This window comes from Eptesicus fuscus, chromosome 7 (assembly GCF_027574615.1).
Source record: "Eptesicus fuscus isolate TK198812 chromosome 7, DD_ASM_mEF_20220401, whole genome shotgun sequence".
Lineage (NCBI taxonomy): Eukaryota > Metazoa > Chordata > Mammalia > Chiroptera > Vespertilionidae > Eptesicus > Eptesicus fuscus.
Window position 1 is genome coordinate 4,035,635 of NC_072479.1, and position 17,060 is coordinate 4,052,694.

Here is a 17,060-nt window from a genome sequence, read left to right on the forward strand (position 1 = left end):
TTGCCACGTGTTCAAGGGTCAACTGTAAGCTCTCAGTCATCATCTAAATATTATTGGACCAAGGGAGTTGTACAGTTTTACTTGTCATTGATCCAGCACATACAGTGTGCCTGCTGTGTGTTAGGCTCGGACGTACAATAATGAACATAAGAGACCTGACAGACCCTCATGGAATTTACAACCAGCCAACAAATGCATTTTCAACATCTTTTTTCAAAACTAACGTAATCATCATAAAATAGGCTTCTTGGAATAATTTAGATTATTCCAGAAAAAAAAAGAATGTTCTGTGTCATTAGTGAATTTCTGAGAAAGGAGTTTTATTTGGTTGAATCTGTAAAATTAAACCATTCAACAAATATTTTTTTAAAGTATCATGACCCTTCTTTCCTTGGCCCTGTGATGTTTATTTGTGTTGCTCATATTGAACTTTAAGGCTGATAGCAGCAGCGCTGGCTGCAAAAACAGATTTTTTTCAGTTGAATAAAATCAGCAAAACTCTGAATTCACTGGCTGACAGCCTTCTGGACTTGGACTGCCATTTCCACACACCTTCCCAGCATCTCCACCACCTGGATGAGTTTCGCCAGGTGTGATTTTCAGGTAAACATCAAGCACATCCTTTCCATTCAGACATACTCCCTTCACCCCACTTCCTTAGGGACGGTCATGCTTATCAAAATTCCAGTATCCTATTAAGCCAGAACAATGTGCATGAGGGGCTTTCAGGTTTGTTCAACCTGATTGTGTTATTGTTTTTTCTGGCTGGTTTGTCTCAGTGTTGGAATCTGTTTCCATCAGATCACTCAGCCTGAGAGCATAGCTAATTGTCCTCTGATCCCTCATCTGTGAGGGAACAAATAAGAAGGAAGGCTGCTGGATCCACATGCAGGGAGTGGTGATCAGTGTCACAAACCTCACATTGTCCTGTTCTTGTTTGTGAATCATTTTCTTTTGCCCTCTTTTTCTAAATTACTTAGCACTTTAATTCCACTTACTTCAATTTAATGACCTACACAAGTTTAATGGGAGGACAAGAAAAAGGACTATTCAGGAAGTAAATAAAAAGAACATTCCAACATGAATGTAAAAGGGACTCAAGTAAATCAGAACTCTGTCTGGGCCTTGAAACAAAAGTCTGGACTTCTATCACTTCAGCCTTATTAGTGAGCCTTTCAGACAAGCCTGCCTTTGCCTTTTCTATCTGCTTTAGGTATCATCTGTAGAATCCTGGACTCATCTCATGGATTTTGGAATTCACAAACACTAATCTTTGCTCTTTTTTTTTGTTGTTGTTAACCCTCACCCGAGGATTTTTTTTTTCATTGATTTATTTTTGTTGTTTTTTAGAGAGAGAGTTGAAGGGGGGGAGGAGAGAGAGAAACATACATTAATGTGAGAGACACACATCAATTGATTGCCTCCCTCATGGATCAAATCTGAAACCCAGGTAACATGCCCTTGACCAGGAATTGAACCCCTGACCCTTTGGTCTGTGGGCCGATGCTCTAACCACTAAGACAAATCAATCAGGGCTCCATTTCTAAAAGGCAATGAACTCCCTTCTCACCGTGATATCACATAAGAGCTATGATGACACATTAAGCAGAGTAATGAGATAGTAATTTGGTATGGCTAGTGCACACATATGAGCTGAATACTATGCAGTACTTGTTTTTGTGACCCACTCTTGTATGTTTGTTTTTATAGTATACTAGTGGCCCGGTGCATGAAATTCATGCACCGGCAGGGGAGGGGGGCAGTTCCCTCAGCCCAGCCTGCACCCTCTCCAATCATGGACCCCTTGACCCCCACCACCATGGCTTTGTCTGAAAGGAAGTTGGACATCCAGAAGATGGCCGGTCGATCCTGTCTAATTAGTATATTACCCTTTTGTTAGTATAGATTATTAGTATAGATAGATTATATAGGATAAGATTGCTTAAATGCGGGGGAAGCCTTTTTCATCAGGAGGAGATGCTTTGGCAGACAAAAATACATAATCCCTATATTTGGACTGATAGCCAGCCATATGCACTATATTGCTAAACTGGTCATTAAAAAATTGAACCACTTTCTTACACCTTACACCAAACAGCTGTATCCTTTAAAACCCCTCCTCAGCCCCCACCTTAGGTTCTGCCTTCGGAGTTCACCCAGATTATGTTGATTGGTCAGTTTCTATGCCAGTCAGCGTCTAAAGCTCCACCTCCTAGGCAGCCATTGGCTCCTTGCATTCACCCAGATTTGGTTCTGATTGGTTGATTTCCATATCGGTCAGCATCTCCAGGCCTGATCACAGAGGCAGGGCTGATCAGCAGCCGCCCCAGGCTGCTGGCGAGCGGGCTGAACTGCTGACCTCTTGGAGAGAGAGAGAGGCTCAGCTGAGGCCCGCCTCTTTCTCCGGGCCCCACAGGCAGCCTGGGGTGGCTGCTGATCAGCCCCTCCTCTCTCTCTAAGAGGTCAGCAGTGCTGCATGTGCAGCCTGGCATTAGGTCGTCCCTTCAGTCATTTTGAACATTACAGACCCTGGCTCTATATATATAGATTATAAACATTTCCCCATGTCATTAAATTTTATTTTCTAGCACATTGTTTTGTTTTGTTAACCTTTTGCACTCTGATGTCGAGTGTGACTCGACACGGTTAGCATCGGTAGCAGCTCGAGAAAAAAAGCAAGCTAGTGCAAAGGGTTAAAATATACTTTTATTGCTTTAAGAGGGGAAGGAAGAGGGAGAGAGAGAGAGAAACATCAATGATGAGAGAGAATCATTGATTGGCTGCCTTCTGCACTCCTCCCACCAAGGATTGAGCCGGAAACCTGGGCATGTGCTCTGACTGGGAATTGAACTGGGACCTCCTGGTTCATAGATCTATTTCTATCACATTGTTTTTAAACAGTGTTGTATTCCACTGAGTGGCTGATAAGCCTTAGTTTGGGGGCGGGGGGCGGGGGGACACTTAGGTTGTTTACAGTTTTTTACCCAAAACCACACTCACATAGATATACATTTAATTGTTTAATAGCTGGACATGACTTCAGGGCCAAAGAGAGTAAGTACTGTTTGAGTCTAGTTGTCCAGCAGAGGATTTGAACCAATTGCAAGAGGGATTTCTGGATAGTTGCCGGAGAGGGGAGGTGGGGAGACAGGAACGGGTGCAAAGGAAAAAGGTCTCCAGGAGGCTGAATTAGACATGAAACATGCTGTTCCTGCTTTCTGAGAGCTTCAGGGTGCTGGGGAGACTGAGTTATGAGGGGCTGTGCTTTCAGATAGGTGCTCACTCATTAGTTCATTGCCTGGAGCCTGATCTGGCAGCTCCGATTTGCCTGGCACATTGGGCAAAGACATAAATATGACTCATTTCTGTCCCAGAGAACCTACAGGACAGGATCAGGATTGTGAAGAAAGAGTATGGTCCATGGGACCAACAGAACTCGAGCCTTGGTTTTACTATTAAATATGTTTGGTGCTCATTGATGATAATGTTGTTTCAACATTTATAAAAGTAGAGAGAAAAATGGAGTGTGTTTTCCCCCCCCCACATTTGTTTTAGAGACTTTCAAAAGAAATATTGTGTTACACACAGAGCTGAGCTCATTCAGTCTCCCTCCCTCCCCAGAGACAGCTACTAGCCTAAGTTAATTTTCTCATCCCCATTTATATTTTACTAGTGGCCCGGTGCTCGAATTCATACACATTGAAAGGAAATTAATTAGAATAAATATTTTAATATTGCTATTCGCCCTTTCTCTATAATAGAAGTGTCAACCAAATTCACAATCGACAATGACAGATGGAAACACACGTGTGGGATTGGCGCCAATGAGAGCTTTATATGTATCACGCATGCGCCTGTCAACTTAGCCTTTTATAGATATAGAATAAACTTAATTAGACCTGCTGTCTGATGTAGCTAAACTTTTTCCAGCCCAGTGAAGCACCCCAACTTCTCTTTCAGGTAATTGTCAGCAGCACAGCAGTAAATATCAACATGAAGCAGATTATTATTGTAGATCATGCAGGGAGAACAAAGGGTAAAATATTTAGCTGCAGCAGTCTTTGTCTATATTCTGTGCAGTGAGAAAACCTGAAGTCATTTTCAAGGTCCACCATTTCTTTTCAGTTGGGTCAAGTTTCTAAACTTTCTAAATCTCCGTTTTCTGGCTAATGAAAAGGAAATAGGATTCCATCAAGTCTCCTATCCACTTACTCCAGGACTTCTGTGAGGATCAAATGAGATGAGGCATGGGAAAATGCTTCACAGAAATTTGGTTAAAGTGTGAAATGTTTGTGCCTGGCTATAAAGCAAATCTTGTTCCTGGCTGAAGAAACTGCAGGGAGGTTAGTCGTCGCTGGGGAGAGGAAGCCGGGCGTTGCTATGTGATGTCATTACCCGGCACCCACAATGACTGTTTTGGGCTGGGCTGGGCTGGGCTGGGCTGTGGGCCACATTTTGCACCATGGGGTCTCAGCATCGTCTGCTGTGATTTGGTGGGGTGTCGCTCCAGGTTGGTGGTGGGGCCTGTGTCCCACTTGGGGGAAGCCAAGTGTTGCTTTGTGGGTGCCACGTCCACGGTGCCGGTGCCGTTTCTCTGTGTGCGTCACGACAGCTCCTGTGTTTAGCGTCTGCCCCCTGGTGGTCAGTGCATGTCACAGTGACCAGTCGGACGGTTGGACACTTAGCCTATTAGCCTTTTATATATAGAGACACTTTTACTACAGAAGCATAGTACAACCAAGCTACAGTATTGTTTTACAAGTCTTTATTTGTAAATGTACTTTTGTTGATTTCAGAGAGGGAGAGAGAGATAGAAACATCAATGATGAGAGAGAATCATTGATTGGCTGCCTCCTACATGCCCTGTTCTGGGGATTGATCCCACAACCTGGGCATGTGCACTAACTAGGAATCGAACCATAAGCTCCTGGTTCATAGGTGGACACTCAACCACTGAGCCAAAGTGGCCAGTCATTCAGTGCGGCACACATGATGGGTTAAAGCTGGGGGGGCCACAGAGGCCATAAAGGACAACACTGTGTAGGTGGGCCCCAGAAAAGGGGGTTCCAACAAATTTCAGAAAGGCCAGGATGAGAGAAGTTGCCCCTGAATTGAAGCATTAGCAGAGTAGGGACTTTATGTGTATGTTTGATGCACTTTTGCTAAGATTTTTATTTTCTGAATATAGACATAATACACACTAATTATAGATTTGGAAAATGTAAGAAAAGTGTGACGAATATAAAATTCACATCTGATCCTACCTACTATAGAGATGATGGCAGTGTTAACATCTCAGGTTGTTTCCTTTACTGCATATTTAATTATATGTCCTCGTCAATAATGATAATTTTTCTCAAATTATGAAGTTTTGTGAGGTGGTTTAGTTGGAAGCACTGGGGGCACTGAGAGTTGCTGGTGACAGTTACTGGCATGGAGGAATGCTGGTGATGGAGCCACAGGGTATTGATTCTCTTTGCGTTGAGTAGATATTGGTGCCCTTATTTCTAAACCCACAATCAGTCTCTGTTCTCCCCATCTCTCTCAGGCACCCACCTATACCCACATATAGACTCTGTCCCCTGGCCCACACCCCCTCCCCTGCACAGGAAAGCTTCCTGGCCCTGCTGAGCATTGTAGAGGGTCTTCACATGCCTGTGCTCACTCCTAAGAAATGACATAGAAACTTTCTCCTTCCTAGGAAAAAATGGGGCCAGAGAGAGGATGTTTGTCATCTGAACTTGGTAAAAGATATTCTTGACCTATTGGGCAGAGCAAGAACTTAAATGTAGCATTCTACTTAATATTAAATATATTAAAATGAGCACACGGGTTTTTTTACGTAAGAAAATTTATATTACTACTAGAGGCCCGGTGCATGAAATTCGTGCATGGTGGGGGGGTGTCCCTCAGCCCAGCCTGCACCCTCTCCAATCTGGGACCCCTCAGGGAATGTCCGACTGCCGGTTTAGGGCCGTCAGGGACATTCTCTCACAATCCGGGACTGCTGGCTCCTAACCACTCACCTGCCTGCCTGCCTGATTGCCCCTAACCACCCTGCTAGCCTGGTCGCCCCTCACGGCTCCCCCCACCAGCCTGGTTGCCCCATGCAGCCTGCTGTTCAGTCGTTTGGTCATCCCTCACCCCCCTGCTGGCCTGGTTGCCCCACGCAGCCTACTTGTTCAGTAATTTGGTTGTCCTCACTAACCGCCCTGCCAGCCTGGTCGTAAGCAGCCATCTTGTGAGGGTGTGAGGGTTAATTTGCATATTACCTCTTTATTATATAAGATTGGCAATGCATGGCCTGAGATTTCACTCTCAGAAACATAGAATTTAAAAGAAAATTTTACCAGTGTGACTTGGTTGGGTGACATCTCATGCACTGAAAGGTTGCCAATACAATTCCCAGTTAGGGCACATGCCTGGGTTTTGGGCTTGATCCCTGGTAGAGGTCTGCAGGAGGCAGCCAATCGATGTTTTGCTCTCACATCGATTTTTTTCTCTTCCTCTCCCTTTTTCTCTCTCTCTAAAAAAAGAAAAAAGAACATTTCAACTGGTCTTTACAACCAAGTCTTAAACTGAATGATTGGATGTTAAGGTAGTGTTGAAAAATGCAAACTGTTACAGAGATTCTGACTGAGCCTTTGGTGATGAGAATTAAAAATTAACCCCCAGTAAGTGTCAGTTCAAAGTTTTACTGTTACTTTTTCTGAAAAAAACCACCATACAATGTAACTAATAGCCAGGGAATTTCAATTTTCACTTCCATCTTTCATAACTAAAATATTTATACATTTTAATAAATTACATTGCTCAATAAAGTATATTATGTCTTTCAAGGGTACAGAGTAAAAGTAGCAGATTCCTGTCATCCTTTTAGATGAGCCTCTGGCTTTCTACATCTTCCCATTCACTTGATACCATCTATATATATAAAGCCCTAATATGCAAATAGACCGAACAGTGGAACAACCAAACAACCAGTCACCATGACATGCTCTGACTACCACGGCACGTACATGAAACTTGTCGGGCATCAGCACCAGGCAGAAGAGTGAGGAACGTGGCGGGCATTGCCACGGCAGGATGGTGGAGCAGGTGAGCTGGGGTGCCAGACCAAGGTGGGGCGCCAGTCGCTGTCATCAGGGTGAGCCTCTGGTGCTTACTGAAAATTCTTTGCTCCTGCGTGCCACAGTCCTGCCTGGCACTTGCACCTGCTGCCAGCGCTGGCCCCACTTGCACCCATTGCCGGCGCTCGGTGCCAGCCCTGATTGCCCCTCAAGGCTTCTCCACCTCCCCCTGCTCCTGAGGGGTGATTGGAGCTAGCAGCCACCTCACACCCGCTGCTGGCGATGGCCCTGCTTGGACCTGCTGCCGGCGCCAGAACCACCGCTCGCACCCACTACCAGCACCGGTCCCACTCACACCCGCAGTCGGCACTGGAGCCACTGCTCACACCCACTGCCGGTGCCTGGCGCCGGTCCTTATCGCTCGGCACTGTCAGTGAGTGCGAGCGGCGGCTGCCAGCCCCGATTGCCCCTGAGGGCTTCTCCACCTCCCCCTGTTCCTGAGGGGCAATCGGGGCAGCAGCCGCAGCAGCTCGCACCTGCTGCTGGCGCCGGCCCCAATCACTCTGCGCCATCAGCAGGTGTGAGCTGGGCCAGCCGTGTCAGCGCATGGGAGCGGGGCTGCAGTGGGAGGGGCTAGGCGGGGGGCACGGAGGATGGGCCGAGACCCACCCCTTTGCCCACTGCAGCCTCGTGGCTCACAGTTCCTTTCACGGTGCACAAATTCGTGCGTTGGGCCCCTAGTTTTTAAATAAGCACATGAGAGAGCTCTGTGTGATGTGCACCCAACATCCTCTCCCTTTGATGTGCTAGCCCCACCGTCCCCAACAGAGTGAGACAGGCAATAGGGAGGGCTACAGGAAACAGGAAAATAAAACAGCTCCTTAGTTAAAAAGCTAAGGAGAAAGCTTGGGGTCTGGGACAGTTTGTCAGGGTAGGGTGGGCCCGGGTGATTTCAGGTGAGGGGTCTTCATGGCAGACCTTATAGTCAGCATTATCTGCAAGAGATGGCAGCCAGTCTTCCTACATTCAGGTGACTCAGTCTCAGGAGCCAGGTTGTTCCAGAGTCCCATTCAAGCTCCCTGTGTGTTTCAATATTGATGACTCTGGTTTGCCATCGGGCCACCAGCCATGGCACAGGTGGTCCCTCCAAAATTCCACCTCTTTGCGGCTCATGATTGAGGTGCAGACAGTCTTCACAGAGCTGACCCACGCTCGCTTGCCCTTTTTGAGGATGTACTGGTACACAGCAGGCATCAGGAACCAGGGTTGGGCACTGCTGCCTTCGATGTTCACGTGTATACCTGATCTTCTGCTCACCAATGACAGATTTCCCTGCCTTGATTACAGGCCATTGGCCTGACACCTTTCTTGCTATGACTTTTCTTCCTCAAGCATCACAGGCTGAGGAAGAAACTGAATTCTTTCCTTTATGAAGACCTTTTTCCTCTGAATGTACAGTTCCCAGCAGGAGTGTGAATTAAAGTCCCAAATCCATTCCCTTCTTCATTCCACCCGTGACCACTAAGCAACACTCCTCCAGGCACCAGAGACAAGGGCAGGGGGCCTTCTGTTTTATCTTTAGTATCTGACCTCCATCCCTGACAGAGACAGCATTGGAAGTTCAGAACCGAGTTTGCAGACAGCCGCTCCTTCTGGACACTTTCCCTGACTCTCAACCTTCTTCGAAAGGGTGAGAAAGCCACACTTAAGTCTGGAATCAGTCCAGTCCAGATGAGTCTGAGCCTTGCCCAAGCTGGCTTTGGGCTTCTTAGTATCTGTCCAATTTAGACCACACTCTGTCAAGGTCATCTGTGTTCTTTCTACTGTTTTTTCATGTTTACCAGAAACTTCGATGAGCTACCTTCTGAATTATGTCCACCCCTAGACCCACCTTCTACCCGGAGTCCTTTAGCTCATTCTTTGAAAACGCATGTCTCTCTAAATGTAGTATTAGGTTTTCTTTTGTGTTGGGAAAACATGGACCTCTACCTGCTTGTGATATCAAATCCTCAGAAGTGCAGCGGGGCTGAAATTCCAAGGTTTGCCGGGTCCCTCTTTCCAGCCACTTAGGGATCCCGGAGTGAAAATGGAAGCAGCCAGGCCTCTTGAAGACGGGCACAGTATCACTTCTGCTCACATCCTATTGGAGCAAGTCTCAGGCCTCCAAGATTCAGGGAAGGAGAGACACATGCCACATCCCAGTGGGAGCTGTAGCCCGTGCAGTCAGAGATGGAGTCATCATTCATTGTTGGACACAGGGACACAGGAATAGAAATACAGGATCCAGAACCCCTGAAACTGTGTGTGTGTGTGTGTGTGTGTGTGTGTGTGTGTGTGTGTGTGTGTGTGTGTGTGTAAACTAATAGGAATTTCATGTATTAAGTTTTATACAGATCTGTCGTGCCTCTGTTCACCTATCTTGATAGTGGCAAAAGTAAAATCTCTAAAATTTTGGCAATCCTCGAAATCATGGAATTTTAGAGTACACAAAAACTTTAGGATTACCTTGTGAAATCATGCCCTGCATTGACCCAACTGATGGGGAGAATTTTTATTGTCTGCTGACAATTATGTAACAGGATAGTATAACCAGTTTTATTAATTTGGGAATTTGACATGCGTCAGTATTCTAATTGTCTTATTACCTTTTTAACAAAAAGAAATTATTGCATATTTCAACATAAAATTAAGTCAATTTTTTATTTCTCATGTTTTAATCAAACCTTGTTGATATAATTAATTTGTACATAGTTACGATGCTAAGAGACATAGCATTTTATACATAAACATTTTTTGTGTTTACACTATTGAAAGTCAGATATTTTGTTCATGTGTCGAGAGCACTAGTAGATGCTCAGGAAATGTTTGTCAGTAAAACAACTGTGGCCATAAAAGTAATTTTATGGATGCACTGAGTGTAATCTAGGGAATACATTTATTATAATTATCATAATTATTCTGTCATTGAATATTGAAGCTCTTCCCAACACCTGATCGCCCCTTCTATTTGAGGTGCTGATTTATTATACCAAATTCTGAAGACATCTTGATACAAATTGTCTTTCAAATACAATTATCTTAAATTAGCCTGAAAATAAATTTCAAGAAGTGAAATTATTTGTTTGTTTATGTTAATCCCCACCCGAGGATATTTCTCTGTTGACTTTCAGAGAGAGTGGAGATGGAGAGACAGAGAGAGAGAAACATCGATGGGAGAGAGACACACTAATTGGTTGCCTTCCACAGGAGGATCCAGCCTGCAACCAAGAGGCACTGCCCTTGACTGGAATCGAATCTGGGACCCTTCAGTCCAAGGGCCCACACTCTACCCACTGAGCCAAACCAGCAAGGGCAAGAAGTGAAATTATTAAATCAGGGTACAGATTTAATAACTTTTGATACTTATTAACATACTAGAGGCCCAGTGCACAGGATTGTTATAATAAATCCTGTGGGGATCGGCCACTGAGGGAACGCCACTTATCCCAGTCAGCCAAGTGGCACTCCCACTGTGGGAGTGCACTGACCACCAGGGGGCAGCTCCTGCGTTGAGCATCTGCCCCCTGGTGGCCAGTGTGTATCATAGCGACTGGTCAACCAGTCGTTCTGGTTGTTCTGCTGTTCAGTTGCTGGGCTTTTATTATATAGGATTCACCACAAAGGAGTTTTAGGTTTATATTGGCACCAAAAATATATGACTGAAGTTTCACCAGCCCATTACCTTTTTGTTTATTAATATATTTTTATTGATTTCAGAGAGGAAGAGAGAGGGAGAGAAAGATAGAAATATCAATGATGAGAGAATCATCGATCAGCTATCTCCAGCATACCACCTACTAGGGATTGAGCCTGCAACCCAGGCTGCCCCGACCGGGAATCGAACTGTGGTCTTCTGGTTTATAGGTCAATGCTCAACCACTGAGCCACGCCAGCCAGGCCAGCCCATTTATCTTTAAATTATTTTATTTTGATGCTAACAATAGTGATAAAATGCTGTTTTATTAGTGTTTCTTTGATCATTGGCAAGGTTGAAAGTTTTTCATGTTTGAGGCCAAATTTCTTCTTAATTCCCTCTGTATAAGTTATGCTTAAAAAATATTTCCCCACACCAGTGCTAAGTGGTTACCCTAGCCCAGGCCACTTGCTGTGTAATACTTGCGGGTGGGGTGCTGTGGCTTCATCCAGAGGCCTTGGCGAAGCCACCACCAGGGGTGGAAGTCACTGTAGTGCACTTTGGTGAAGTGGTGATTAATTCTCTTTTCATGTATACACATTTACAGTTCAAAGGTAACTTCTTTTTTCTTTCACTATATTTTTCCACGATTTTTTGAGCACATACGAAACAAAGAAGCCTTAAGAACTGGCATTCCCTTTGGGAAATACATAAAATGCAGAGAGTGGTGGGAGCTGGGCCCACCCACCCAGTTGGCCAGTGGTTCCCACACATCCACCCAAGGCCCCTGTTTCTGATGAGGGCTTGACCGTCGGGGCAGTGCCGCACAGTTTCTGAAAGGACGGGGAGCATTCCATCCAGGGAATGAAACGCAGCAGCAAACCCCATGAAAGCAAGTGGGCTTTGCTTTATTCACCCAGGCACCGTTCCTCTTGGAATTGTAACTTGCATGTAAGCCCCTTCAGAAATCCCGTGCTTTCTAGTTCTTTGGGCTTCATCTCTGTTCTCAAGAAATTTAGTTTTGAATGAGATTTCTTTTGTTGTTGTTTTAAATTGATTTCATAGTGGAGAACCATTGTTTGGCTGCCTCTTGTGCACCCCCTACTGGGGGGATTGAGCCTGCCACCCGGGCATGTGCCCTGACCGGGGGTCAAACCCTTGAACTTCTGGTTCATAGGCGGACTCTTAGCTACTGAGCCACTGCGGCGGGGCTTGGATGAGATTTCTTTTTAAGGTGAAGAAGAGGAATACCACCCAATGAAAAGTTGGTTGTGCTGTCTTCTTTTTCCTTGGCAAGCTGAGGATGTACCTGTTTATTTTAGGGCACAGTGTCTGAGGCCTCAGAAGCTGCTGAAACTATTACCCCAGGAAAGCAGCAGCGCTCAGATGTCTGTCAGGTCTCAGCCTCTTCAGTGAGCCATGGCTGGAGACATTTCCTCCCCAGGAAGTTGAACGTGAATTGCTGGTGTGTGTGAGAAAAACCGTGAGGCAGGCAGGCAGACACAGGAGGCCTACATAGACCCAACAAGGCCAGAGTTGTTCATTTGTACTTTTTGGCCAAAATTTATAATTGAATTACAACGTGGGGATGTAACTTTGCTAACATTTGGAAAATGCTTTCCTACCAGGAAGGGGTGGGAGAGGATCTCCAGAGGAAATTCTTTTCTTCGTATATCATAATTTTTCACTGAGAAACAATTTAAATTGCTCTCAGTCCTGTGTTCATGCCAGAAAGCAGTTGAGCTATATGGAATATTTGAACCCAACTTCTGTCTTCCTATGAGTTATGAGTCATAAATTGTAGGGTCATGATGGAGTGTGCCTCAGCTCCACTGAGGGTGACCGGTCAGTGGAGCTGGGGTCCCTCCGCATCCTCACCTCTCCCTTCTGGTCTTACTTCCAGGAGTGCTCTCCCACCCTTGTGCCCTCAGACACCCTCTCATCTCCTGTCATCGCCCCCCTCTTCCAAATTTTCAGTTTCCTTCTCCCTGTTTGCCCACCCCTTGACCTTCCCTTGAGTGAAGGCAGGTGAGCTCACACCTGGTCAGACCACAGCCTTTCCACGAGGCCAGGGCAGAGTCTGTGGGACAGGCCACGCTGAGTCTGGGTGCTTCCGGAGCCAAAGAACAGCATCGCTGACCACCTGTCCTCTTGTGTTGCCTGGCAGGTTCCTGCTCTGCAGGCTGCAGGTTGGTGGGGCAGGTCTTTGGGGCCTGTGACAGCTGGAGAGCTGGTCACTGGTCACGGTCACCATGAGATAGTCTCACTGAAGTACAGAATTGGGGCACTCTAGGGTGCCCTAGAAATGATATGTGTGATGGAGCCGCCACTATACTCCCAGACCTGTGCCAGGAGGGGCAGCTGGCCTTGGAGAGGCCTTCTCCCACCAGGAGGCATGCTGGCACCTGGGAATACCTGAGGTGCTGGCTGCACCCCCTGACTCTGCGCCTCTCCTCCAAGAGGGTTTGAAGTCACTCAGCTACCCACAGGAAGCAGGCCGTGTTGTTGAATGGGTGCGGGCCTTAGTAACATCTTGCTGGGGCCATGACAGTCACTGCAGACTGGGAGCTGGGCTGCATATTCCTGGTGGATTTGAGTGTGGATTTGCATTTCCTTTGGCTTTGACAGCACAGCTGTGTGTATGATATAGTATCGTCTCCAGACAGTCCTTACAGAATCTATATTAGTTAGGAGCCTAACCAGTGATCACGGACAACAGGGGGAGGGGGCCATGCGTGGGGGGAGGGGTTGGGAAGGGAATGGGGGGGGATTGATGACAAATATGTGATACCTTAATCAATAAAGTAATTTAAAAAAAGAATCTATATTAGTTCAGTAAGGGGCAGTGTGAGACAGATATGGGCGACTCTGGTTACAGTGTTAACTGGTAAATGAGCTGGCTCATTCAGGGGGTAAGGTTTTATGACTTGAAACGTTCCTGTGAATATAAGTCATTCTTTGAGGTCTCGGTGTTGGTTTTCCTTGGTTAGGTTCCTAGGTTTGTAGCACAGTAAACATACAAGTCTTGTCACTGGAGTGCCCAGTAAATAGGGAGAGATTGGGATACATGCACACTTAACTTCGCCAATCCCTTAACATGTGGCAGGTTCTGGAGCAATGAACAAGCCTGGCAGTTTACCTTGAAGGAGACAGGAGCTGGTGGCCACGTTGCAAACATAGCAGGTTGAACAGTTCTGCTGATTGAAGGGCTATGGTCAAGGTCCTTTCCTAGTGGCAAACTTTAAAAAAAAATTTTTTTTTATTGATTTCAGAGAGGAAGGGAAAGGGAGAGAGAAACATCAATGAAGAGAGAAAATCATTGATCGGCTGCCTCCTGCACGCCCCACACCGGGGATCAAGGCTGCAACCCAGGCATGTGCCCTGACCGGGAATCATACTGTGACCTCCTGGTTCACAGGTCGATGCTCTGAGCCACGCTGGCCGTGCCTAATGGCACACTTTTTTTTTTTTTTTAATCTCTTTTATTGATTTTTTACAGGGAGGAAGAGAGAGGGATAGAGAGCCAGAAACATCGATCAGTTGCCTCTTGCACACCCCCCACTAGGGATGTGCCCGCAACCAAGGTACATGCCCTTGACCGGAATCGAACCTGGGACCCTTGAGTCCGCAGACCAACGCTCTATCCACTGAGCCAAACCGGTTTCGGCTAATGGCACACTTTTAAACGAGCACAGGAAGCTCCAGGGTGACCCTGATAAGCAGCAGTCTCACATCACATCCTTCTCCAAGCTGTGGAGACTCCTTTGCAGACAGGACCTCATTGCATAACAGAGCTGTGAGATAGGGAACCTGGGTCTCATCTCCCACCTCCAGGTGAGGAGGCACCGAAGTGTCCACTTTCTGAACTCTGCTCCCTCGGAGCAGCTCTTCCAGATTTCAAACATGTGCCCTTTCTGTTGATCCAAAAGCACTTTTAAAATATAGCTCTGTTCTTATGCCGTCTCCCAGGCTGTCTTGTAAGCTGTCACTTCACATTCCCCCTCCCTGACCCCTCTCTGCCCACCCCACCCCCATCATCTTGCAGTGTTGCACACTTGTGCCACTAAGAACAGAGGCACAAGTCATAGCCAAGTATGGCCTATGTGTGTTGTCCTGCTCAGTTGGAAAGTTGCCAGAAAGAGCAAATTTGATTTTAATATGATATAATGAAATGGATATTAAATACTTAAGTTGTTCAAGTCACAGTGGTAGGTCGGTGAATATAACCATGAATGACGGAGTTTCAGGCCAACTTCTCCCGGTGCTTGAGGAGGAGACAGTCTGACAAAGGTTACAGGCATGTAATGCTAATGCCTGTTCTAGGGCAGCAGGAACGCCAGGGCCTGGTCGGAATGAGTTCGCCTCCTCCGTTAGGAAGGAGGGATGTCTGGGACAGTGGCTCTGTCTGCCCAGTGGCCTTTTGGAAACACAGCCACTCTTCCTGCAGCAAAACAGCCTGAGCCTCCATCTCATTGTGCTGGGGTCCCTCCGCATCCTCACCTCTCCCTTCTCCTGGTCTTACTTCCAGGAGTGCTCTCCCACCCTTGTGCCCTCGGACACCCTCTCATCTCCTGCCATCGCCCCCCTCTTCCAAATTTTCAGTTTCCTTCTCCCTGTTTGCCCACCCCTTGACCTTCAAAACAGCAAATCCCTTTATGCTGCCTCTGCCTGCTCCACTCCTGCCTCCAGTAGGCCAGGTTCATCCTCCTCTCTCCCCATCTTTCCTCTTGGTCCACAGCTCTGCAGAGTGAACTCCAGGTTCCCTGGGCCACAGCCCTCACTGCCCTGTCCCCTTTTGTCTCCTATCTGCTCCTTCCTGCTTGATCTCCCCCATCTGACAGAGCTTCTCTGCCCCAGATTGATCTTCTCATTGACCTATGTTCCTCTTGGAAAGCTTCTGCAACTGCCCTCCAATAGGGGCAAAACTCGGGGGTCAGCTGCCCAGACAGTGGTCCCTCTTTGCTGCCTTCTCAAAGCCCATCTTCCCATTAGGCCCCCTCCCTCACTGTACCATCTGCCCAAAATACTGGGCTCCCCGTCTGCCCAAGTCTGTCCTTGAAGAGCCATCTCTTCCATGAGCAGTCTCTGGTACCCACTCCCTTGGTGGGAAGAGTCTGATTCCTCTGACCCTTGTCCACTCTACCTGCATCTCCCCGTGGTGGCTACTAGAGTCTGTCTTGTAGTTATCCCACAGCAGTTCTGTTCTCTGCTGCCCATGGGTCCGTGGGCTCCTTAGCCTGTCCTGTCCTTCTCACACTGGACCAGATCCCTAAGCGCAAGTCCGTGATGCTGTAGACAGCACGGGGCATTGTAAACAATAGGCATTCAGGAAGTTTTTAATAAATGGTTTTTTGGCAGCCCCCCCATTCTCTCAGGGCAGATCACCTGATTCCAACCTCAGCATTGCAGATGCCCCTCTCCCATAATCAGCCTCGGGGTGAGCTAGGTCACAGCAAGCTTCTCTGACTTCCACCATTCTTCACTGTTTTAGGTTTAGGCTTATCTCCAATCTCAAAGTTTTCTGAGAAACAGAATTTAAGATTCTTTCAGGTCCACCATCAAAATTCTTGTATGTCTTGACACGTGCTAAACAGTCTATGATTTAGTACAGGTTAGACTCTTATCATCAGGCACTGAAGGACATGTAACCAGCTGTGACCATTCTGAGGTTTGTCTGCGGCACCCCCACCGTCAAAGGGAGGTGAATGTCACACAGCTGGGTGGGAATGGAAGTCGCTGGTGGCTTTGAGATGACCATGAGCTTCCTGCAGGAGATGGCGGGCAGAGCGCTAAAGCAGACGGGCAGCAGAAGCATTGAAGCTGCCCTGGACTACATCAGCAAGATGGGCTACCTGGACCCAAGGAAGGAGCAGATTGTGCGAGTCATCAAGCAGACCTCCCCAGGTGAGCTGAGACCTGTGACCTGTGAGTGAAGATGGTTTGTGATTTGAAAACACAAAAGGCGGGGAGGGGTGCGCAGGAAGTGGTTAACGGAAGAACATACATACATCTATGCATAGCTTATGGACACAGACAATAGTGTGGTGAAGGCCTGGGGAGGGGGTCAACAGGGTTAAAAGGGGGACGTGTAATATTTTCAACAATACAGATAAATTTAAAAATAAAAACACAAAAGGGAGGTCCAGTGTGGCCTTGATCAGCAGATTGCCTCTGGGCACATTGCAGTGTCTGTAATGGGTGAGCCAAGCCTGTCCTGCTCTGACGTTTGGGCCCTGAAAGGAGAGGGGAGGGGGGCATGGAGAGCAGCAGTAGATCATGGGACCTGCCTGGGTGCCTCCATCTGAAATAACCTGTGG

At 47.0% G+C, this 17,060-nt stretch overlaps 1 protein-coding gene across 4 annotated transcripts in view; it reads left to right on the top strand.

The window, feature by feature from the left end:
* The window catches only part of LATS2 (large tumor suppressor kinase 2), an 88,021-nt gene that overhangs the window by 56,629 nt on the left and 14,332 nt on the right, over nucleotides 1-17,060 (top strand). For all 4 annotated transcript variants that reach the window (XM_054718688.1, XM_054718690.1, XM_054718689.1 and 1 more), the window contains exon 3: nucleotides 16,515-16,647. In XM_054718688.1, coding sequence (XP_054574663.1) covers nucleotides 16,515-16,647 — 133 coding nt within the window. The remainder of the gene's footprint in view (nucleotides 1-16,514; nucleotides 16,648-17,060) is intronic.